General features: G+C 33.4%; 1 protein-coding gene across 2 annotated transcripts in view; it reads left to right on the top strand.

Moving 5' to 3' along the window:
• Nucleotides 1-24,046, top strand: part of LOC105247921 (histone demethylase UTY) — a 77,001-nt gene extending 52,955 nt beyond the window's left edge. For both annotated transcript variants that reach the window (XM_025406807.1, XM_025406809.1), the window contains 10 exons: nt 7,639-7,817; nt 9,499-9,627; nt 13,862-14,045; nt 14,985-15,200; nt 15,859-16,017; nt 17,194-17,380; nt 17,714-18,031; nt 19,089-20,687; nt 22,224-22,817; nt 23,236-24,046. In XM_025406807.1, coding sequence (XP_025262592.1) covers nt 7,639-7,817; nt 9,499-9,627; nt 13,862-14,045; nt 14,985-15,200; nt 15,859-16,017; nt 17,194-17,380; nt 17,714-18,031; nt 19,089-20,687; nt 22,224-22,817; nt 23,236-23,532 — 3,862 coding nt within the window. In that variant the 3' untranslated portion in view covers nt 23,533-24,046. The remainder of the gene's footprint in view (nt 1-7,638; nt 7,818-9,498; nt 9,628-13,861; nt 14,046-14,984; nt 15,201-15,858; nt 16,018-17,193; nt 17,381-17,713; nt 18,032-19,088; nt 20,688-22,223; nt 22,818-23,235) is intronic.
• The last annotated feature ends 2,721 nt before the right edge of the window (nt 24,047-26,767 follow it).

Raw genomic sequence — 26,767 nt, 5'->3', positions numbered from 1 at the left:
CGTGATCAAGATAGCGAAATTGTATAATAAGGAAGTCATTAAGAACGATTACATTTTTCGGAACGGTTTTCTCCGTGAACGAGAGATTTATTCGATATGTGTTCGTTTAATAAGATTTCTCTCAAAGGATGCTCCTGTCAGATATTATTGAAAGTTTACATAAAGATGGAGAACATGAGACGCTTCTCAGGAATTTTTTTTTTCTCTTAGTCATACTAAGAATTGCATAAACAGAACGTTAACTCGATACAGATATGCAGATTTAATTATTCTTTAAATTAATGTTTTTATAAAAAATGTGCCTGTACATTTTTAATTATGATAAAGATATTTTTATATTATATTTTTATACTATATTTTTATTATATTGTTGGCACAATGTATTAATTTCACTTTTAGCAATAATAAATTATCTGCTGCAAGTACTAATTATTCTTTAATGATGTTACCGTATATTTCGCAATTTTAATAAGCTTAAATTAGAGTTTGCTGGCAAAATCCAGTAAGTGAAAAAACCTATGGTAAATTCCGGCTTTTACCATCTCGGATTTTATCCGGTGGAATAAACTAGCAAAAAATATAAAAGTAATTAATATATGTATAATATTAAATTATATTTATTTTGTTTAACATTAAAATATATAAATTTATTTTTAAGATTTATACTTTAATTAATAAATTAATAAATTATTAATATATATATATATTTAATTAATAATTATTAATAAATTATACTAATCATGATAGTTTAAATCGTTATAATAATAACTCTTTTATAAATTTAAATTAATTGACATTTTAAAAATTTTATTATAATTTTATTATAATTTTTAATTTAATAAAAAATATGTAATAATAGTAGAATTAGAAATATTTATCGATATAGATTTGATTCGAGTTTATCTTTCAACATCTTCTAACAAGAAATTAATTTATTTGCTACATCCTAATCTAGGATTTTATTTTGAGTAGAGCTTAAATTAGAAGACTCTTAATTAATGAATATCGTTTTCTATTTATTTTAATATTTTTAATAGAAAAGATCAATTTTTTGAAGTTTTTTTTTCGGGAAATATCGGTTTTTATTGCTTTGAATTTTATCCACAAAGTTCTGTCAATTCTGGCTTGAATTAAAAGACGTCGAAGTAGATTAAATCTAATTAAATTTTCGTAAGATAGAAAAATGATGTTACAAGAAAAAAATATACAAGAAGTGTTTTATTAAGAACGATTTGTCCGCTGAAACTCGAGAGGAATCTCTCGTCCTCCCTCGTTAATCGGTAGCAGCGGAAATCGCCGATAAGGCGTTAAACTAACCTCTGTTAAGCCAGGACCAAATTAGCAAAATCAAATCAAACCTATCACATTATTTAGTACCTATTTTGTATTAATTTATAGCAACAATAATAATTTTGTACTCTGTGCAGTTTCGAAAGAAATCATGACACTGCCATCTTAATATTAAATCAGCAAGACCACAATAAAAAAAGAACAAAAAAAAGAAAATCAAGTACAGAAATATAACGGACTAATTTGTACCATTAATAATAATTTTGTAACTTGTGTAATTTCGAAAAAAAACCATAACACTGCTACCTTAATATTAAGCCAGCAGGACCACAATAAAAAAAGAAAAGAAAAAAAGAAAATCAAATACAGAAATACACTAGACTGAATTTGAACGGACTGAAATTCAGTCCGTTATTTCTGTACTTGATTTTCTTTTTTTGTTGTTTTTTTTTTATTGTGGTTCTGCTGACTTAATATTAAAGTGACAGTGTCATGATTTTTTTCGAAATTGCACAGGATACAAAATTATTATTAGCGATAGAAATTAGTACAAAATAAATACTAAATAATGTAAATAGGTTTGATTTTGCTAATTTGGTCCTGTTAGCTTAGCAGAGGTGTTAAACTAACGCGCTCGTACTCGCGTGCGATTAATTTATGAGGTGTTAAACGGCCGACCGGCCGGCTCAGAAGGGTGCATTTTAATGCACCCTTTACGTCCGACGTGTAATGCAACGCGACGCGTCGCGACGCCCGGCGTCGTTTCTCGTGCTCAGGAAATTGGAAGTGTTGCGCGGCGATAATGAGAAGGTCCCCGAGATCGTCCTTAACGATACCGCGCGCACCCTGCCATCGCACGTCACCCCTAACGACTCCATTTACGCCCCCCCCCCTCCCCGCGGCCCGTTCCGGCCGCGTTTCGCGCGGAATCTCGCGCGTTTATGGGGCGCACTTTCGCCACGCGAAACTGCAATCTGGGTTATCTGGGTTTGTTTTTTTTTTTTTTTTTTTTTTCTTTTTTCACGTTACGCTTATACAGCAGAGCGTGACCGAGCGAAGAGACTAATCTCGGATGAATTTTATTGAGAAAGAGTTTCGAAAAAATTAATTGAAATATCGATCATAACGAAATTATGTAGAATTGTATCTCGAGATATGTATCTCTTGATTGTTGTTCAGTATTCTACCGACATTAGTTACTAGTAGGAGTTTATTTATTATTTCGACTTAATAGATTTTTGATTAATTTTGAAATTAGAAAATTGTTATATTTATTATTATTTTAATTTATTTGTCATGAATTTTATTATTTTATCAATTGTATTTACAGTTTCATATTCCTTACGAATATATTATGTTTATTTCAGAGAATTAAAAGGAATGAGATTAAATAATATTAAAGAAAATAGGTAAATAAAAAATATTTCAATTTAATAAATATTTCAATTTAATAAATATTTCAATTTAAAAATATTTCAATAATTATTTTATTAATAATGAGAATTTTGGGGGGTTCCATATTTTTTTGAATTTTTAAAGATATCTTAATCTTACCATAAAAAGCTTTTATTTTTTTTTAGTTTTTGTTTTATTATTTTTTTTTATTTTTTTAAATTTAATTTAATTTAATTTTTTTATTTGTTATTTTTTTTAAATACTACAGTATCTTGTAAGTTTAAATAAGTAGAATTAAATGATCTAATTCGTAATAGATTCCTTATTAAACTGAATATTTTATTAATCCTGTCAACACAACAAATTCTTTTGAGGGCTGAAAATCCTAACATATTTAACTTAAACTAATCACTATTGTGAGAATTGAGTGAATAATTGGATACTGATTTTTGCTATTCTCTCTTCCTCCGATGCCTCGCATATAGTTGATAGCATTATAGTTTCTTGCGAAACGGGCGAGTCACTGACATTTCTCTTCCTGCTCGCGTCGGGAGTGACTCATTGTCGAAGACAACGAACCCCGAAAGGAAACGAGGCGAGTGAATGAAGCGATGAATGGACCTTCTTATGAATGAATTTACTACCGCTCTCTGCTTCCCCCTCCCTCCCCCCTCTCTCTTTTTCATATAGATGACGTGATGGTAATCGATTTTTTTTCTCATGTTTTTACTACTTCTCGTTAAATCATCGCTTATCTCCGGACGCCTCTCGTGGTAGAAACAGGATCTCTCGATCAGAAGGATGTCATTTGTATTTTACGAAGCCAGTTATTTCAAATTGATCGAGAAACGTGTCACGAAAGTGAAAATCGACTTGACCGAAGAGAATCTGTCAGATATTAAAAGAACTCTGTTTTTTGGGACACTCTGTATATAAGAGAGTCTTATTTAGATGTTGATGTTACCAACAACATATTCCTTGTTGAAAAATAGGCACCTTCTTTTTTACTTGAAAGAATTTCCAAAAATCACTTTCGTGTCGATGCAATTTCACACACATTTATTATTTTTATTTAATTTTAATTATTATTTTTAAATGAAATTTTCATTTAAAATGAAACACTTTGTTTCTTCCTAGAAATTTTATTTCAATCGATAATTTTTCTTGGCTCTGATATAAAATAGATGTTAGTGTCTAAAAATAATTTCGAAAATTTTTATGAAGAAATGCACCATTCAAAAAATGATAAATCTTGAAAATAAAATTTCCAGAAATTATTCATATCAAGAAGAAGATGCTCCTTTCTTGACAATATTATTATTGGTCTGTATTCTATTTATACGAGGAACACCCTGTATCTCGAGACAATTGCACGTGTATTATTCATACGTAAATTACGACATTTTCCTCCGGGGATATTTTTCGAGAGTCAACTTCTCTCTCTCTGGCTCTTTGTTTCTGCAATGATAACTTGCGTTCCTCGTCGATCGGCATTTTTACCTTGCCGCTTTATTCTAGCGAGAATTGCAGCTCGCATTCGGTGAAAGGCAGGCGGCTCAGCTGTTGCGGGCATTTATCAAGCCCGCGCGGTTAAACGCGACGTTACACAGAGAGCCACGGAGATAATCGTAAGCGTTACGTCGCTCGTGTTTCATAACCGCCTCGCTTAGGATAGGAAAAGTGTGCCGTAACCCCGCGCTGTGAAAAGTGTGTCGCGCACATGCACACTGCGATGGATATATATACATGTTTAATGCCGCATACACACACACACACACAGGCCACGCGCGTTTCGACGCCGGATACACTAAAATTGGAACGATATGGGAAAGATTAGCGTTTTACTCCCTCTGCTTTTCCTTTATGAAAATGATACCTGAAAAAAGCCACGTATCTTCAAATGAAAGGGTAAAAAGAACTGATAATAATTGAATTATTAATTGAAAATAATTAAAATGATGATTTATTTTTTTATATTTTATTGATTGATTTATTTTTTATTTTTTTATATTTTATTGATCGATTTATTTTTTACTTTTTTATATTTTATTGATTGATTTATTTTTTACTTTCTTATATTTTATTGATTGATTAATTTTTTATTTTTTTTACATTTTATTGATTGATTAATTTTTTATGTTTTTATTTATTTGTTTAATTTTGATAATTTATTAATTTATTTTTCTTCTCTGAAAAATCGTATGGACAAAGAGAGCCGAGGGAAAGTATGGGAGAACAAAATATTAACGAGGGATGATGGAACGGAAATAATAGAGACTTGAAAAAGGGATTGCGGAAGGGACGGAGAAATCCGGTTATAACCTGTGACCTATATGTAACCGTCACACGGCCGTCGTTTAACGGGAACGAAAGTGACGTCTTGACGACGGACGCTGCTCTCGCCTTCTGCCGGGCTGCGAGCTGACATTGGCTCCCGTCCAGCCTCTCTCGATGCTCCGAATAAATTGGCGATCGAAAGTAACCCCTTGGAGAAAAATTAAATGTTTTATTTTCATAGCATCTCGGAATATTTTACGAAAATGATGACGGCTCAATGATTCTCAAAATTATTAGAGACAGTTTTTGTTTCGAGAAAATTTTTTTTGATTGCGTGCATTTTATTTTTCCTCAAACGAGGGGAAAATTAGAAATAACTTTTCGTTCTGAAAAAAATTTTTTTTCTTTTTTTTTTGTTTTTTTCCGAATAGAGAAAATTAGAAATAGCTTCTCGTCCTGAGAAATTTGTTTCCAGTTGTGTATTTTATTTTTCCCGGACGGGGAAAATTAGAAACAGCTTTTCGTTCGGAGAAATTTGTTTTTGCATTTTATTTTCGCTCAAAAGGGAAAATATAAAATTTTTTCTGTATATTATATATTACACACATACTATTACTACATTACTAATATCTATTTTTCTCGGATTAATATACAGGGTGTATCTTAAGAAGCTCCCACTAAGCAAATAGCGTTATTCCTGATTAAAAAGTCGAAAAGTCTTGAACCATTTTTTTCCATAATGCTTAATAAAGTAATTAATGAGTAAAGTCGCACCAATAAAAAGACAACCTCGTTATCAACATGTGAAGATTTGGATAAGCAAAAAAATAAACTGTTTTGTGTTAATTTTTAAACAATTCATCTTTTCAGAAATCTTTTTAATACTTAAATCTGATTAATTATTTAATAAATCTTGGAAAAAAAAATGGTTCAGGACTTTTCGACTCAGTTTTTGTCGTCTTTGAAAATTGCACGTAATCACCGTCTTTTGGAGAAGGAGAAAATATCATTCGAAGACAACTCTTGAAAATAAGAGTCTTCAATCGTAGATTGTACATTTCTCAAAGGGGCTCGCAGTATTATGGTCATCGTCTGGTCGCTACGATATGTGTTATTATTCGTTTCCGGCTTTCCATGTGCATCGGCGCGATCGATCGACGCGTATCGATCGCACGGTTCGCGATATGTCGCTCTCGTAACAATTGCTACGCGCGCGCGCGCGCGCGCCGCTCCCCCTGTTCTTTATTTTTGTTCGCGGGGCCCCGTGGTCGCGTGACAGACGTTATGTACTAACCACTTCCTGCGCGTTCACCTTTGCCACATTGCGTGCATGCGGACAGGAAGGTTACGGGAAGCAAGGAATGATGAAGAGGCAATCTTGTCTCGATGATCGCGACACAATATAATATCGTAGAATAAATATATTTGTGTCTAGAAAGAATTAATATTTGCGCCTGAGAAGCTAGATATATGTTTTATTATTTTTTAAATTTTTTATTGAACGATAAAAATAGACAGAAGCTCTAATAAAATAATTTTTTACAATATAATATCGTAGAATAAATATATTTCTGTCTAGAAAGAATTAATATTTGCGCCTGAAAAGCTAGATATATGTTTTATTATTTTTTTAATTTTTTATTGAACGATAAAAATAGACAGAAGCTCTAATAAAATAATTTTTTACAATATAATATCGTAGAATAAATATATTTCTGTCTAGAAAGAATTAATATTTGCGCCTGAGAAGCTAGATATATGTTTTATTATTTTTTTAATTTTTTATTGAACGATAAAAATAAACAGAAGCTCTAATAAAATAATTTTTTACAATATAATATCGTAGAATAAATATAGTTCTGTCTAGAAAGAATTAATATTTGCGCCTGAGAAGCTAGATATATGTTTTATAATTTTTTTAATTTTTTATTGAATGATAAAAATAGACAGAAGCTCTAATAAAATAATTTTTTACAATATAATATCGTAGAATAAATATAGTTCTGTCTAGAAAGAATTAATATTTGCGCCTGAGAAGCTAGATATATGTTTTATAATTTTTTTAATTTTTTATTGAACGATAAAAATAGACAGAAGCTCTAATAAAATAATTTTTTATTCTAATTTATGTAGAAAAAATGTTTCTTAATGGTAGGGAAATTTTTTAATATATTTTAAATATTTAAATATTAGAGATATATTATAAATATGTACGTCTATCTACTATGTTTACATATTCAATGTCTTAAAACATTAAATATAATATATAAGCTTTATTGTAATCTATAGTGATAAAAAAAATGAAAATTTATGCAAATGAAAAATATTTACTTTACGAAAGCTATTCAAATTTTTTCAATACATTTGCGAATCTAGGACTCGAAACTTAAATGTTTCTGCATTTTTCTTTATGTAAACAAAGTGCATACAATAAAAAAATTTATTTTATTTATAAAATATATAAAATTATATTTATATAAAATTTATATTTATATAATTTTATATAATTTATATTTATATAAAAAATTTATCTTACTTTATTATATTTATTTTATTTTAGAAAGTTGCGCCAAGAAATATTCTCTTGTTTTGAAATTTTGAAGAAAAATATCTGGAATGTCAGAAAATTTCTCTACAAGATGGAAAATAACGTTTTCGCTCCGTTGCGTGTTTCAGGGCCGTGAAAGCGTTCCAGCAGGTGCTATGGGTGGAACCAGGATTCCCGCGGGCCTGCGAGGTTCACCTACGGCTTGGCTTGATGCTGAAGGTCCACGCTGAGTTCGACGCCGCCTTGAAGCACCTGACCCTCGCCCTGATCGACGCCACCACACCTGCTTCCTTTTCCAAGCTCGAGAGTAAGTGGCAAGTTTACTTCCTCGCATTGCGAGAAACCCGGAAAAAATGCGCACCCTATTTACATCGTAGTTCCCGTCGACAACATCCATCCCTCGTTTCGCTCGCTCACTTAACTTCCTCCACGAACTTGACCGCCTTTTCTCGATGCTCGCATCGTTCTCGTTTCCCAGTTTTATCAGCTCGCCACAGTTCTATCTTTAGTTATGTACAATTTTCTTTTACTTTTAATTTTAGAAAAAATTTTTAATAGAAAAGTTTATTTTACAAATATTGTCTAAAAGTATTATATTGTTTCAAAAATTTTTCAGTAAAAAAATTTACTTTAGGAATATCATATAAAAATACATTATTTTAAAGCATTTTCAGTAGAAGAGAATTATTTTAAAAAATATTACATAAAAATATTGAACTATTTTTTTAAGATTTTCAATAGAAATTTATTTTGATTGATTAGGTGTAATATATTTTTACATGATGCCTAATCCAGGCGTATAAGTGTGTGCGATCATCTTTTTTATTTTTTATACTAAAGAAGATTATGACATTTAAAATCCAAGTTTAATGATTTGAATTGAACTATAATATTATGATCATAATTATATAATTCATGGAAGCTAAATTGAAGAACAAAGATTTTATTTTTTTAGCGATATGAATATCTAATAAAAATTACAATAGCATTTCCTGAATCGATTACGGGATTTATTTAGATAGAATTTATTCACGAATCGGACTTTGAAATTTTCCTCATGATTATATACATAAGCGACTTATTTGCGACTAGTTTTCCTTAAGAATTAATCAACAACATATTATTAATTAATTATTAATCATTCAAATTAATTAATCAAAAATATCGTGAATATTTCTTATATTTTTTATTTATTATTTTATTTATTTATTATTTTATTTACTATATTTTTTATTTTACTCTTATATTTCTTAATTAATGGCGATATAACAATTAATGAGTTTCATATATTTCGTAACGTGAAATTTCAAGTAGGAAAGAAATTAAATTTTCGAGTGAAAAGTGGATTAAAAAAATTATTTTTATTTAATATTAAACGACCAACATTTTGTGTCAATAATTTATATTAAAACAATATTATATTTAAATTTTTATAAACAATATAATTATATTAATAATTAATAAGTCTTGAATATTAATTTAATGAATATTAATTTAACGACGATTTTATTTTTCCAAGAAAAGATTGACTCCGGAAATCCGTCATTGAGATTGCAATCAGAACTTCCTTTTTCTATCTCGTATACGTCACATATGAAACCTAGAATTCCTAGGCGGAAGTTTTTCGCGAAGATGAATCAGGATGACTGTTACTGATTCATGACTCCGAATCGCAAACTTCCCACTTAATGATTCGATGATTCGTCCAGGAGTCACTCTTCTCTCTCTTTCGGATACCGAGAATTTTGCGCAGGAATGTACGATATAATTTCCTATCGGAAGTCGCGCTTTTTTAAATAGCCAGCCGTACTTCGATGCTTCTGACATACAGGAAGTTTGGAATTCCTTTTTCCCAATCTCTCCTCTCCAAATCTAGCCGATAAAACTTGCCTTCTACAGATATAACATGTCTTTCTGATTAGTAGACTGGTGAAAGAACATATCAGGGAACTTTGTTTCTTACTCGTTTCTTACCTTGTGTGTTGTAGTAAAATTCCATATTGCTCACTTGTACGAGGTTCAGGGCAAGTATCGCTTAGCCAAAGAGCACTACGAAGTCCTGTTGAAGGAGAAGGTACTGCCATCGCATCTCAAGGCTGATATCTGTCGTCAACTGGGTAAGTCCGTTCTGTCTACTAATTACTCTGAGAGTGCGATTTTATCTAGAATTGCACAAGATAAGACTCAAAACAAGATAATATTCATAAAAATATTGTTTTGATATTAATACATATTTTTGAGAACTTAAATTTTATCTTGGTCCTTGAAGCTTTGTAACAAAAATATTGTCTTGTCTTGTCTCAACTTGGTTAATTTTTATTTGATATTAAATGATGATTGATTAAATAATTTAATATAATATTTAATATAATATTATATTAAATATTTAATATAATATAATATTTAATATAATATTATATTAATATTTGATATAATCTTTATCAAGAGACAGTTGTATATAATAATACTAAAATGCTCACACAAAATCAGAGAATCAGATGCATATGTTGTACGCAAAGTTTTGTGTTGACTAAATAATTGTGTAAAATTGTATATTGTTTATTTGTTATTTTTTTTATTGTGTTATCAATTGCTCCTAAATTTGTGAATATAAATCTTTTTATTTATTAAATAAAATTGTTTAAATTCTGACGTAAATAATAAAAACATGACGCAAATAATCAATTTGCAAATGCTTTTAATTTAATGAAAATATTTACAGAAAATAAAGCTAGAAGAGAGATTATATTTACTAAAACATTCAAAGTTTATCTCTATATTTTTCATAAAACTTAAAAATTGTCGGTATCACTCGATATCCTTATTAAAAAAAAAAGAAAAGATTGACTTGCTAGAACGACATATCCTGTATAAATAGTCAAGAAAAGGGAAAAACGAAAGATATCGCGATTGGGAAACACACTTTAAAGATTCCGACACATTTTAACTTTAGGAGAGAGTGTGCAAATATTTGATATATAAATATTTAAGATATTATGGAGAAAGAGAAGAATATGAAACAAAAATATTATTTTCGGAAAATTCTATTTGAAAGTCGTTTCCAAATAATCTCAGGAATCTCCTATTAACAGCTGATTCGTTAAGTCTGGGACAGTCTGGGACCCTATATAAAATAATTTTTAAATTCTTTATATAATATTGTATTTAATTTAACAGTTTTATATTTTTTTGTTTATGTATAATATATTATAATTATAATATGTTATATTTAATTTTATTGTATGAAGAAGTATTTTTCAAAGATAATTTTACATTTGATTTTTAATTATTCAACAATTGTAGTAATATATAAAATAATTTTCAAATTCCTTTTATACAATATTATATGTATTATTATGTTATATATAAGATTCCTTGCATTAATATTTTGGAAGATCCCGATTATACTCTAATTCTAGAGGGACACTCTAGCGTATCGCAATTCGGCATCTAGTCTACGCACAGTCTAAAACAGGAGAGAGAGATAGATAGATAGATAGATAGATAGAGAGAAAGAGAGACAGAGAGAGAGAGGAAGAAAGGGAGAGAGAGGGACATAGGGCAGGTGCGAGGGAAACGGAGGATAGTTTTCCCACAATCTAACCGGAGTCGCTCCCTCTCTCTCCATCCCATTCACGGCGCGGCCTCTCCTTCCCTCTCTGTCCCTCGTTCATTCACTCTCCCTTCCCCGGATTGCCTCTCCGTCTCATCCCCGGCCCACCCTAACCCGGAATAAATCAATACACGTGTCTGCAGACTACTTGGCAGAGTGCAGCCGGCACGCCAAGAGAGGAACCGACCGAATTCGAGCGAGACTGAAGATTCGACGACCCGAGAGAAAAACTCCCTTGCTCCGAGGCCTCGTCGTGGGGGTGACACCTCTCGCCTTTTATTCGTCGCGACAGTAAAGATGCCTAAAATATCTCCTTCCGATACTTAAAATGCTTCTTCAGGGACAAAAGGATCCCGTCTAATGAGAATTTTTCACGTCCTCGGACACCGCATTGTCCTTTCAAACGTGTCAACAACGGTGACTCATATGCTTTCCTATTTTTTTCCCTTCGGAGCGGATCGTCTCTCGGTGAAAGTCGCACGTCTCGTATCTCCCGGGGGGTTGTGTCTTCTTGAGGACGTGATCGGGCAAGCGTTGCGAACGGGACTCGTACTTTACGACTTATGTTTATGGCTCCTTGCCTGAATGATCGTTCTGATCGCGATCGACCGGTTTTGTTACCCTTTTTTTTTTAAATCTCATTCTTCCATCCTTTGGGAAAAATAAGAAAGGGCAAATATTTCTCGTTGGCTGAATAATAAATTTCGCGAAGTCATCATTCATTAATTGCGATTAATTAAATGCGTGAAAAATTTTGTATGCGATGAAAGATTTTTCTTAGTAAAACCCACAACTTTCGGAAACTCGGAAAATCGGTGGAAGATTTCTCGGAGAAAATGGGCTTTAAATCGAAAGGTCTAATTTGAGATTCTCGAGGGCTCATCCGAAACCAGCTGAGCTCACAAGCTAAGGGCAAAGCGAATTAGATATAGGCCTTTACAGATGGGACAGGTATTCCAGGTGACTAAATGAAACTAAGGGTAAACGAACGACCGACAGTTATTAACCTTGCGAATAGGAGAAACGAATGGAAAGGGAAAGATGGGAATAGTTTGAGAAGAGAGAGAAAGAGAGAGAGAAAGAATTCTGGCTTGAAATATATGTTTAATAAAAGGAAAATGAGTTTAAAAACTTTAGTGTTTTTCATAAAGTTCGACGTCGAAAAAAATCATTGATTCAAAATTTCTATTTATTAAAATGTCCTTCGACTTCTTTTTTACTTAGAAAGATAATTTTCAAGAATGTAATATAATACCAATTGTAATTTATAAATTTATAAAATTTTATATAGATTAATATATATATAATAATATAAATTTATTTGAAACAGAATTTGACCAGGGGAACCTATAACGATTTTTTTACTGATCTAATAATTTTTATTAAGAATTTGAATTGATATTAAAAATACTCTCTCCTTAATTGATAAAATAAAATAATTATTAAAATAATTATGAAAATAATTATTAAAATAATTATTAAAAATAATTATTAAAAATAAGTTTAAATACATAATTATGTTAATTATGTTAATGTTGATCGATCAGGCGAATGAATTGACTCGAACGGTTTCCACGTGGCTTTCCCCGCCACGTGTTCGCACATTTACGTATTTATCGGGAAAAACAACTTCTCGTGACGCGTCGCTTTTCCCACGACGATTAATTCGTCGAGTATCAACAGGTAAACACGCGTTGCAATCGAAGTAGTTATCATAAATTGACGTCATTATCGCGTGGAAATATAATTTTTTTATTATAATTTTTATTACATTTATATTTATTATTACATTTATTATTTTTTATTACATTTACAACATATTATAATTTTAATAATTATAATAATTATAATATTATATAAAGAGAAGAGAATTTCGAATTTATAAATTTATTTATAAGAATTATTTATAAATTTATTTTATTTATAAGAAATTTATTTATTTATAAGAAATATTATATATTTATTAATATGTAATATTTCTTATATATTCTTTTTAATATATTTCTTCATATTCTTTTTTTTAATATTGTTTTTGTTCATATTTTTTTAATCAATATATAATAAAAGAAACTAGAGTTCTTATATTTTTAATTTATCTTTTTTTAAAAATAATTTTAATGAAATAATGAGACTTTTGTGATAAATCATCAAACACAACATTGTTCGAATAATTTTTAATTAGATGCAAAACAAACATTTTTTTAATGCATCTACTTGAAAATTATCCAAATTATGTTACATGTGATATCATTTTAATCGCAAAAAATTTATTAATTTATTAAAATTAAATTTCGAAAAAAATAAATTAAGATTGTACGTGAGCTTTAGTTTTCTTGTATTAAAATAGTGCCTCAAGCACATTTAAAAAAATTACAAACTGCATTTTTGTATTGTATGAAAAGACTGGAAATTCGCATTAAATGCAGTCTGTGAATATAAATGTCGCCAAAGATGCTTAAAAAAATTACCCCTTTCGACGAGAAGGCGAAACTCTTGTTGTACATGTTAGTTGTTTTTTCACGTTTCTACGCCTATGTTTATAGAGGGGTAACACGAGACAGTCCCCCTAGAGAAGGGACAGAAGCGCGATTGCCAGAGCTATCCCTAGGCTGTACCTGCGAAAATCTATCGAGTATAGCTCACTAGCTTCTCGTCTAGCGTCGAGATAACACCTCGGTGCGGTGCTCTAGGAGGAAAGCGGAATAGCGCGTGTGTATGAATCACGTTGTCGTTTGCAGGATGGATGTACCATGTGGTTGACTGTACGGTGCTGGGCATAACCAGACAGCAGAAGCAGACGATAGCTATCCACTGTCTTCACAAGTCCATCGAGGCTGAACCTAAGAGTGGACAGAGCCTCTACCTCTTGGGTCGTTGTCTGGCTGCCTCCGGAAAGGTTCACGATGCGTTTATCGCGTACAGGTAATACAAGCATATAAAATAGGATAAGTAAGGAGAGTAAAAGAAAAACTGGGAATAATATAATATAAAATGATATTTTGCAATGAATAACTTTAGTAAATTATGATTTATAAATTATATGTATAGATGGATTTATATATATAAGCCATTTTTAATGTTAAATATTGAAAGGTTTATTTTAGATAAAAGAAATGAGTTGAATTTTCGAGAAATAATTTGTTTCAAGAGTTTTGAAGAAAATGAAACTAATATATAAATTTTTATACGATTTTTATATTTGTACTTGTTATTTTATTTCTTTTATTTCCATATTTTTATTTAAATAATTTTTAAATTTTATTTAATATATTTTTCCTAAAATAATTAATTAATAATTAATTTAATAAATTAAATTTTATATACATTTAAATATATAAACATCATATCATAGAATATTCTAAATAGTTTATTTATTTAGAGTATAATATTGAATATATGAAAATAATTTAATTATTTTTATATAATATAGTAATTTTTATTGATGAAAATTTATATATTATTTATATATTGTATTAAGTAAATAAAAGGAGATTTTATTATTTATTAAATTCAAAGTTCAATTTAATTTATTTCAATAAAATAAAATAAAGATATAGAAAAGAGAGAAATAATAAATATTTGCATATTAAATTAATATTATATCTATTTAATATTATAATATCTATTTAATATATAATTGATACAATATGTAAAAATTTAAAAATATATATATAATTTGAAGTAATTTTTTTCATGATCATTAACTTATAAAGATGCTTAAATATTGACGTTTTAGATAAAAAATATATATGAAGCTAATGAGAAATTAGGGTTCGTTATTAGCTTCTTCTTAGACTTTTCTAACTACATTCATACAAAATGCTTGTTTCTTTTATCATGATTTGAAAATGTTCTCGGCAGGAATTCCGTCGAAAAATCGGAAGGCAATGCAGACACATGGTGCAGCATAGGCGTTCTGTATCAGCAGCAGAATCAGCCTATGGATGCACTACAAGCCTACATATGCGCTGTACAGCTAGACAAGACCCATTCGGCCGCTTGGACTAATCTAGGGATATTGTACGAAAGCGTTAGCCAACCGAAAGACGCTCTGGCTTGTTACGTCAACGCATCCAGGTAAATTGCATGTCATGCATCAATGTAACGCGAGTTAGATAGATTATATTTAAAATAAGAGCACGTTTATTATGAAATTAAATTATTATTAAGTTAAAATTAAAATTATTTCTTATAAATTAAACAGAGCTTCTTATAATATATTTCAATGTCCTTCTTTTTTTTCGACAACTTAAGAGGCCAAATATGATAAATTGCTTAAACGTATAAAATGAATATATTATGATATTAAATGAACTATTTAATTATTTCATTTCTTTTCAACACTGATGAAAACTTGTTATAATTTAGTTTATTAAGTAGTAGTAATTAGTTTATTAATTATTATTGTTAAAATTAAATTTAAAAGAAAAAGAAAAGAAATATGTGATTTTTAATCAGAAAATAAAAATCTCAATTATTATAATTGTTACACGCTCTATCTCTGTAGGTAAATTTCTAGCATGTTGATTAATCATTTTATTTACTCGTCATATCATGCGTGCATTTTTACGCTCCATGATATATCAGTGTATTTCTAGCTCAGAGATCGGCACGTGGTTGTAAGTTGAAGGCTAGATTTATGTTCCGCGACGCGATTTAAAAAATTCACAAGTCGACGAACGATTGGGTTATTAGGTCAATTTGAGATAAGAGAGTCGTCCTTCTGGTTTTACAGGGGAAACAGCAACGCAGCGAATTGCACGGGTCCACTGATGGGCCTGGGTGGCGTCAAGTCCGGTGGCAACAACCCGATGAACCCGTCCCTCCAACAGCGCATCAACTTTCTGCAAAGTCACCTAAGTCAAGCACCACCAATGCCTTCTGTCGCTACCAAGTGAGTCGAAAAAAAATCAATTTATATTACAATGTTACGACACGATTCTCCGTTTACACTCAATCATATTAACCCCTCGCATTCCACTTGTAATAATCCTCGGATAGATAAATTATAGACGATAATTATTTTTTGAATTTAATTATTTTTTTCAATTTTAATTCAATTTTATTTTTAAAATCTTATCTTTTTTAAATATTAATCCTCCGATGCAAATCTCATTTTTAATAATCCTCTAACAATGGAATCATTGCAGGCTGCAAATTTTATTTGTTGAATTTTATTCTTTTTATTTATTTATTTATTTTATTTTTTGAATTTTATTTTTATTTAAATTTAATTTTATGATTTTATAATTTTCGAATTTTTTCGGAATAATAAGGGACTCGATTACGCAACATTAACGTATTGAAATACAAAATAACGTGTCGAAATTAATTGGGATTACAAAAGATTGAATTTTCATCTCGCATTTCATATTTCGCAAAAACCATTAAAATTCTCTAAGAGTCTATTTTTGTGAAGAAAAAAATATCTATTAACTATAAATATAATAAAACGAAGAACAAGGAAAAACACATATAAAATTGGCCGCTTTATATCGATATTTTTATAAATAGACTTTTCTTATAATGTATTCTAAAGTCTTTCTTTTTTTCACGTTATAAAAGGTCAAATATAATATTATAAATATGATCAACGGCTTAAACATATAAGAATTATTCATATTCGATCAAAATAATATTTTCTCGTTTTCTGAATATAAGAAACATTGAGTTTTTTCAACATGTAAAGAGTTTGTTTTGATATCGAAAATTATGATCGATATAAAATGACATTTCATAAATATTGTGCTGAAAATATTTATTTTTGGAGCACTCGTTCTACAACAATAACAGGGAAAAGTCATACGAGCAGCATGATTATTATTCCGTTTCGCAAACAAGAAACCGCGTCAATCTAATAAAAATCACCGAACAGTTAAAAACGTTTCGCGTCTATCAAATATATCACACGGTCGATACGGAAAAGACATATCATGTATTTTTATACCACACTCTCTACTTTTAGCTTCAATCGTATTTTTGGAATTTTAGAAACTTTCAAAGCTTTGGTGTATTTATACTTTTTTATTAGTTATCAAGCCATTATCCTAATTTTCATCTCTATTTACAGGAAGCGGCATTTGCCGTCGATCGAGGACGCTTGGAATCTGCCGATCAGTGCGGAGATCACTAGCCGGCAGCAGCAGCAACAGCAACAACAACAACCTGGCGGACCTTCGTACAAATATGGCACCACACCTACTGGTCCGCCTCCGCCTTATCCTCAAGCTCAAGTACAGAACCCCAAGCGATTTAAGGTAGAGGTCTTATCTGATCATATAATCTAATATTCGGTTTACTATAGGAAATCTCAAAATTATTTGCAAGAGGAATTTATGAATGAATGATCAAAAGTGAAGATATACAAATATCCCACTTATGAAGTCTCCCTCAATATTTTGGTATTAAGATTTTCATTTCCAAATGATCTCAGGAATCTACCATTAACGGCTGATTCATTAAGTCTGGGACACCCTGTATAAGGAAGATAACGTTAGAAGCTAAATAAAGATGTATAAAGAAAATATTAGGGCTGATTGGGTATCTCATGCTTGTATTGAAGATTAATGAATTTTTTTTTGCGTCAATAGACCGACGAGGCGATATCAGCCGCACCGCAGCAACGACCACCACCGTACTGTGGTCTATCGTCGCAGCAACTCCAAATGCTGCAGTTCCTGCAGCAAAATCACGGCAGTCTGACGCAGCAGCAACAGGCCTTGCTCGTCCAGCTGCAGCAACAGTACCGTGCGATGCAGCAGCATCAACACATTAGGCTGCAACAGCAAGCGGCGCAGCGGACCCTAAGGCCAGGACAGCCCGGTCATCCCACGGCCTATGGCGGTCACCCTCAGAATCTCGGCCAGTCGTCGGGTGTCATCAAGAACTATGGGATACCGCAACAACCGGTAAATGTCGGATAATATTCATTCTTATGCCGCTAATCTAGCCTTCTCGCATGCTGGAGAGAAAGTCTTAGACTCTGCGGAAATTTTTGTCATGACAAGTTCTGATTCTTTTAATTTTTTTATGTAAACATGTCACGTTAAAGTCAATGCAGGGTGTTTCAGACCAGTACCACCAATTTAAAAACTAGAGAAGTGGTTATTTCGAAAAAGTAAAAATATTTTCTTTATAAATCGGGTATCGCTCTATCGAATGGTGATATTTTCAACTTCTGGTTCCGGCCGGAAATAGGCGATTCAGACCGGAAGTGCATTTTTTAAAATGGAACCCCCTATTTTTCATCGCATATTCTTGTAGCTTACTTCGAGAGCTTTCCAAAACACTATAATAAATTATTTTTCCATCAAGTACTTTTCGAGTTATGAGGCTTGAAATCATTTCTTAATTTTACATAAACCATAAAATATCTTGTAAAACGTTCATTTTTCGATTATGTTATCTTAATACTTTTATGTACAAAATAATGAGAGGAATCAATTGGTGTAATGAAAACATACAGTTGTTTTTAAGAAAAAATATGGAATTGGTAATTGCAAATTATATATTTTTTCTTAGAAACAACTATGTGTTTTCTTTACACCAATTGATTCCTCTCATTATTTTGTACATAAAAGTATTAAAATAAAATAATCGAAAAATGAATATTTTACAAGATATTTTATGGTTTATGTAAAATTAAGAAATTATTTCAAGCCTTATAACTCAAAAAGTATTTCAGAGAAAAATAATTTATTATAATATTTTGGAAAACTCTCGAGGTAAGCTACAAGAATATGCAATGAAAAATAGGGAATTCCATTAAAAAAATTCAATTGACCTTGCCCTGATCTTGGCGACGCCATTCACTGTCAAATAGATATTACAGTTAAATACATCTTTTTAATCCTTACAACTTTTGTCTAAAGCATTTTGTCCTAAAATGCATTCTATACGAGATATTCGACTGTATCCAGACTTTTGATCTACCCTGTATATCATTTAATTTCGATCGGCGTTCAGTTGCAGGGAGGTACGGTGGCACTGCAGACAGGCTTCTCGGACACCAACGTTGGTTACAATACAGCGGCGACCGGGAACACTACGCAGTCACCAGGCATGCCTTACAAATCTGCCTCCGACCCCACTTATCCGCCTCAGAGGCAACAAATCGCAGGCGGCCCTCAATATGGCGGTCAGTACCAGCAGCAGCCGAATCAGTACGCTGCTCAGGGTTACACGCAAATCTCTTCGGTGACCGGCGGCTATCCGGAAAGTTCCGCTGCGGCCGTGGTAAATAAGGACAATCTGGACATGACGGATCAGGAGTTGCAGGCGCTGTTATCACAGAAGGACATTGCTACGTCGCTGGCGGAGGATCTCCTTAAGCACTTTGGCTCTGATGGTCTAGACACCGTCGTGAAGGAGGAGCCATTGAGTAGCGGCGTCAATGACAACGGTACACTGAGCTCCGGTCCATTCTCGCCATCGAATCTCGAGGAAAACGCGGCGGACAAAGCGAAGGAGATCAAGCTGGAAAAGCCTGAGGAAGCTTCTTGCCAACCAACGCAGCCGAAATCGACGGCGGAAGTTGTGACGACGACACCCGTGACGACAGTCGCAACGACGACTACGGTAGCAGCAGTCAAGTGTGAGACGACAGCGACGACGACGGTGAAGAGTGAAACGACAATGTCGTCGTTGTCCTCGAGTACAACGACGACGACGATGTCGGCGATGACAAACAAGAGCGAAGCTGCTGTCAACATTTCCAAGGCAGAGACACCGACAACAATGAATTTGAAGCTCGAGTCGTTGTGCGAGTCACAACCGGAGCAAGAGCTTAGTATTGAAATGGATGCGAGGATGATAATCGAGGCGTGCAAGGGTCAGGGATTAAACGGAGTGCCGAATTGCTCGATATTGAGCGATCGTTCGCCACCACCGGCTCCGCCAGACCCGCCCAATCAACGACTGACGAAGGAACAATTGTTGCCGCCTACGCCGAGCGTTTATCTGGAGAACAAGAAGGACGCGTTCAGCCCGCAGCTACAAGAATTCTGTCTCAAGCATCCAATCGCTGCGATACGCGGCCTCGCGGCAGCGCTCAAGCTTGACTTGGGCCTGTTCTCGACTAAGACCTTAGTGGAAGCGAATCCAGATCACGGTATCGAGGTGAGGACGCAGATGCAGCAGACCAGCGAGGAGAATTGGGATCCTACGCTCAACAAGAAGGTCTGGAATTGCATCAGTCATCGTAGCCATACGACAATCGCCAAGTATGCGCAGTACCAGGCGTCGAGCTTTCAAGAGAGCCTGAGAGAAGAGAAGGTGCAAGGCGGTGGAATACACGTCTCCAACCTGTCAGATTCGGACTCAAAGGACAGCACTGGTCAAACGGTCAGACGCAAGAAGAATACTTTTGGCTTGGCCGGTCGACCAGGAACCAAGATGCTGCGCTTTGGCACCAACGTGGATCTGTCAGACGAGCGAAAATGGAAACCGCAGTTGCACGAGCTAATGAAGTTACCGGCTTTCGCTAGAGTGGTATCGGCCGGCAATATGCTTAGCCATGTCGGCCATGTCATCTTGGGGATGAATACGGTGCAGTTATACATGAAGGTAAAATAATTAGAAGAATTAGAAAAATGTATAATTTTTTCAAAAGAGGTAAGGCAGTGATTTCCAGTCTTTTTCTGGCTGATGTTTCTCTTTAAAAGAAATATTTCATCAGTACCCCTTTCGATAAAGATAGAAATGAGAGAAAAAATTATTAGTAAGGGTTGCGACTTGCGTATATTTTCATAAAGTTGTCGCTTGTTCGAAAAACTGATTTTATTCTAGAGCTACGTGAAGATTAATTATATTATAGTAAATTATTTGATGATTATTGAATTAATTGTTAATTATTAATTTAATATTATTAATTTAATTAATATTGTTAATTTATTAATTTAATTGTTTACTAAATTATCAAAATATTTAGGTTAAAAATATTTGAACTTCAAATAGCTGCACTGTAAATATAATCACTTCCTCCCCCCTCATTTTAGGAATCACTGACGTAGAGTACACTGGAATCTCAAAATAGTAAATCATCGATCATTTTAATCAATTATAAACCAGGGACATGGATTGAACATTTATCTGTAAATTATAATATCTACATCTTTGTATAAACAATGTAAATTATATCATCTATGTCAATATTGAGTAATCCTTGTGATAACTTTTTAACGGGGAATATTGTGAGAAATATATTTATATAGACAAATTAGGGTAGTTCTATTTAAAAGAACTAAGTTAATCTTCACATCTATCCAAACTAATATTTCTACCTTTTTTCTCTCTTGAAACAACCTTTGTTTGAAGCATTTGTTTCTATGATAAAAAATAAAAATTTTTTTTGAAGGAGGAATAAATTAAAATGAGACACTTTATATAAAGAATGCAATATTCTTTTTCGAGGTGTTATTATATATTATTGAGAGGTTCCAGTATATTTTCTGCATAGCAATTTGAAGAATATTTTGAACAAATGAAGAGTTTAAGGGAAGAATAGATCTAGTCACTTGGTGTCACACTTTTACAATAGGGCAGTTTTTAAATATTAATAGTTAGGGATTTGATCCAAATAAATAAAAAATTAAATCAAAATTGACACATGTGAGTAAAATTACATAAATAACGCCCGTTATTTTTGTAATTTTAAGCTTGAAATAACCCAACAATTAATAAGAAGAAAGTGTTGTTTCTTTGCTGTAACTCTTATGTACCTATTTTGATTTAATTTTTCATTTTTTAAAGATCTGCGTACTTTTTTAAGTGAGTTCTGATAATATGACAGAGCTTGAAGTAATTTTGATCAGCAATAATTATTACATAATTTTACTAGTAACTTAATCTGTATTTTTACAAAATACACAAATAAAAAATTCCTCTGTTGGTGTGACTTAAACACATTCTTCCCTCGTACGCACATTCTTTCATCGTTTCTTCCTTCGAGTAAGTTTTTTCTTTATTTTTATGATAAGATAATCTAACATTATTTCATCAGACCTACAACATTCCAGTGCTATTTCGAAAAGACGAATAATGGATTTGGTACGTTCGTGTCTTGTATTCTTCAAACATATTAAGCTTTGTACTTCTTTTCAGGTACCAGGCAGCAGGACACCCGGCCACCAGGAGAACAATAATTTTTGTTCGATCAACATCAACATCGGACCAGGCGATTGCGAATGGTTCGCGGTACCGGACGCCTACTGGGGCATGATATGCTCGCTCTGCGAGCGCAACGGCATCAGTTACTTGCACGGCAGCTGGTGGCCGAACCTGGACGACCTGTACGAGGAGAACATCCCGGTGTACAGGTTTCTCCAACGACCGGGCGACCTCGTGTGGGTGAATGCTGGTTGCGTGCACTGGGTGCAAGCAGTCGGCTGGTGCAACAACATCGCGTGGAACGTCGGACCGCTCACCGCCAGACAGTATCAGCTTGCAATTGAGCGCTACGAATGGAATAAATTGCAGGCCTTTAAATCGATCGTGCCCATGGTGCATCTCTCGTGGAACCTGGCGCGCAACATCAAGGTATCGGATCCGCGGCTGTTCGAGCTCATCAAGAACTGCTTGCTGCGGACAATACGACAGTGTTGCTTGATACTAGAGTTTGTGAAGAGCAAGGGGGTGGAAGTGCGTTTCCACGGCCGGGGCAAGAATGAGGCTTCGCATTATTGCGGTCAATGCGAGGCATGTCTTTCTTTCTTATAAATGTTTCAGTAAAACAATTTTCGTAGAAATTTATTATCACACAGAAGACATATAGAATTCTACACACATTTCATTCTATGAAATTTCATTCTATGAAAGTAAAGAAAATAGATATCTGATATCTGATATCTCCTGAGATGTCGAAACTATTTTCTTTTCTAGAAAACAAGCGTTGAAAAACAAATTTAGTTTATTTCATTTTTTTAATATAATATTTATTAATAAATAATATATATACAAAAGAATATATTATATATTCTTTTTTATATATATTATTTATTATATTTTTTTTTCATTTTTAATATATAATATTTTAATATATAATCTAATATTTTAATATATAATATTTTAATATATCATTTAATATATATTTTAATATATATTTTATTCTTTGCAGATCGAGGTGTTCAATATTCTATTTATCCGCGAGCAAGAGAAACGTCACGTAGTGCATTGCATGGATTGCGCGCGTAAGCAATCTCCATCGTTGGAAGGATTCGTCTGCCTCGAGGAGTATCGCATGCGCGACTTAATGGATGTCTACGACGGATTCACTTTACACATGCCGCAGGTTACCGCCACCACCTCCGCCACCACTCCCTCATCGTCGTCATCATCGTCGTCATCGGCGGCAGCGGCGGCGGCGGCGGCGATGTCGACTATGTCGCAGGCACAGCTCGGCCAGTCCTCCTGAGGTTACATGCAACACAGATATTTAGACTTTCTCGGCACGCTGCAACAGTAGTGATCACCACCATCCGGGAAATGCGGATTCTTCCCGGATGGTTATTGCTACTAGCGTTATTCCTTGCAGGTAACGAGAGGACATTTGTTGCGATAAGCATCATTATCAGTGTACCTGAGAGCTACTCGAAACGAACCGGGACCGGCTCCTTGAAAGCTCCTCATAGGCGATCGTCTACGAATGTTCCAAATGAAACAGGCAGAGCATGACATTAATTTCGATTTTAGAAAAAGGCAAGGATTTAGTAAAAATTATGGAATCTTCAGACCACCCGTTTAAAAACTAGAGAAGTGATTATTTAAAAAAAGTAAAAACATTTTCTTTATAAATCGCGTGCCGCTCTATCGAATGGTGATATTTTCAACTTCTGGCTCCGGTCGGAAATAGGCAATTCAGACCGGAAGTGCATTTTTTTATATGGAACCCCCTATTTTTCATTACATATTCTTGTAGCTTACCTCGAGAGCTTTCCAAAACACTATAATAAATTGTTTTTCCATGAAGTACTTTTCGAGTTATGAGGCTTGAAATCATTTCTTAATTTTAAAATAATTTCTTAATCATAAACTATAAAATATCTTGTAAAATATTCATTTTTCGATTATCTTACCTTAATACTTTTATGTACAAAATAATGAGAGGAATCAATTGTTGGATTCAAGAAAAAATATGGGATTGTTAATTGCAAATTACATATTTTTTCTTAAAAACAACTATGTGTTTTTTTTACGCCAATTGATTCCTCTCGTTATTTTGTACATAAAAGTATTAAGACAAGATAATCGAAAAATGAATATTTTACAAGATATTTTATGGTTTATGTAAAATTAAGAATGATTTCAAGCCTCATAACTCGAAAAGCATTCCATGGAAAAATAATTTATTATAGTGTTTTGGAAAGTTCTCGAGGTAAGGTACAAGAATATGCAATGAAAAATGTGGTCTGAAACACCCCGTAAACAATGTCTCTTGATAAAAAAACTTTTTCTAAAATCGACACTTGAAATATTATAGGTCATGCGTTGCCTCGTCATAATAATTGTATATTTTTGCCTCAATCTGTGTACGATATGACGTTTAAGCTGTCATTCCGTGACAGTGAGTCTTGCATGAGCCGATCCTGGGGAAGAAAGAGAGAAGGAGAGAAAAGTCCTCGAGGCGATCGCTCATTAGTTAGCGTTGTTTGTACAAATCTAGTTGGCTTATATCTTTAAAAAGAAAGAAGAAGAGGAAAAGTCGCCGTTCAATTTATTCTCTGTAAATATGCGACGGCGATCACATGATTTTCTTCTTTACATAGCTCTTGGGTATCGACTTGGAGAAGACTGTTCCCGACTGTCGGAGGATGTAAAATAGCGTGTAATAATCGCCCCGCGGCATCGTCATGCGATCGTTTCCGTTTTGGTACGTTGGACGCTTTCTTTCATCAGACTCCTTATCATCATATAATTAATTATCGTGAAGAATTTCTCTTTAGAATCGGTTGACTTACAAGACTTGGCGATAACGTGATTCACTGCCACTTACGAAGACGCTAGGAGAAAGAGAGATTAGCCGTTTATTAAGTGTATTATACAGTGTAGAATTGCGTAAGGGAATGAACGATCGCTCGTCGTTAATTGATCGTTGTTAGGAAAATATGCGTATGAAGGCAAGCTACTGCCACTACGTGGAACTGCTCAAACTATTTATACATTTTTGTATACAAATCGACGTGGAGGGTCTTGAAAAAGCAAAAAAAAAATGAAGAAAATTAGCGAGGGTGTCGTTAGGGCGTGGAATGATGTCTACTGCCAACTAACACACGTTATCTCCCAATTGACATGAGAAAGGAATTTTTGATTTCTCGCCGTGTAAAATTTCAATCTTCCCTGCATAAGCACTTTCGATCTCCAGGAGGGGACTGTCGATTGATTGTCGTTGATTGTCAAAGTTAATAAACGGAGAAATAAAAGAAATTGGAAACACAAAGGATGGATCTGACGAAACAAAGCAGAATAGTGAAGTCTGAGGCTCCAAAGCGTTGTCAAATTTTCGAATTTTCCCACATTGTTCTCGCATTGTTCTAATGAGTTAGCTAACTTTTGTAAAGCTTTGATCCCCCGTAGAAATTCTATTCTCCCGATGAGGGCTTAAAATGCTTGCGTTGACGGGATCCTTAAGATTTAACAAGACCAAAAAAAAAATATGCGCGCAGGGCGATGATACGCGAGAGGTTTTTCGCCAAGAGTCGAAGAGAGAGAGATACGCCAGCAGGAGAGGAAGAGCTTCTGTTCATCAGGTTATAACTTTAAGAGAACAAACGTACCTTTTCACTCACAGTCTCGTCAATTGATCGCGGCGTTCGTAGTCGACAACGTGCCAGACCGCCACCTTGTATATTAACGTTCGATTCGGAGGAATTTAAGGATTAAGAGCGACTCATCTGTCCTATTCGTCATCAGACGTCCAACCCAAAAACGCGAAAATCAGGTTGAATTGAACGCTTCGGGTTCTCTTCGTGGCTTTATAGATATCGAGGGGCAAAAAATTGCTTTGAAGAAGCTAATTCCTTGAAGAAGCTGCAAACAGTGTTCACTTAATTCAAGGGGCAGCGAAGAGGACCAATTCGTGACGGATATGGATTCGCTTTTAACTTTCAACTCCTCGATCCTCCAGGCCCCAATAAGTCGCGCAGGGAAAGAGGGGGGACAAAAAGAGAAAAGAAAAAGTGGAGGATGTATTTTTGAATATCTAGAAGCGCCTAGTTCCATCGAGTGAGTAGTTTGGAGAGAAAATAACTGCCGCGTTCTCTTCTATTTTCCGTACATTAAATGCCTCGACATTCGCTAAATTGACATATCAGTGTCTCGTTTTATGTATCAAGGACTTGTATTATTATTATCATTTTTTTTTTCTAAGAATAGAGATCGAGTTTTCAAATTGAGACGTCCGAAGGAGATGATTCAGCAATGATCTTCTGGCGAATGTTGGGCATCTGTACGTGTGTTAAACTTAGCGTACGGTCAAAGACGATCACGCGCGACGCTTCCGGACGAAGTGTGTAAAAAAAGGAAGGGGGGAGGGATGAAATACACGAGACAGGGTCTCCGCCATAGAAGAGTGCAGAGGGAGGAGGGACGGTAAATAATTTCGTTTTTCACATTTTAGATCAAGAACGTTATATGATCTCAACTTTGCACGA

Source organism: Camponotus floridanus, unplaced genomic scaffold, assembly GCF_003227725.1.
Source record: "Camponotus floridanus strain SB8 unplaced genomic scaffold, Cflo_v7.5 scaffold155, whole genome shotgun sequence".
NCBI lineage: Eukaryota > Metazoa > Arthropoda > Insecta > Hymenoptera > Formicidae > Camponotus > Camponotus floridanus.
Note: the sequence above shows the minus strand (reverse complement) of the source record. Positions and strands in the feature narration are given on the sequence as shown.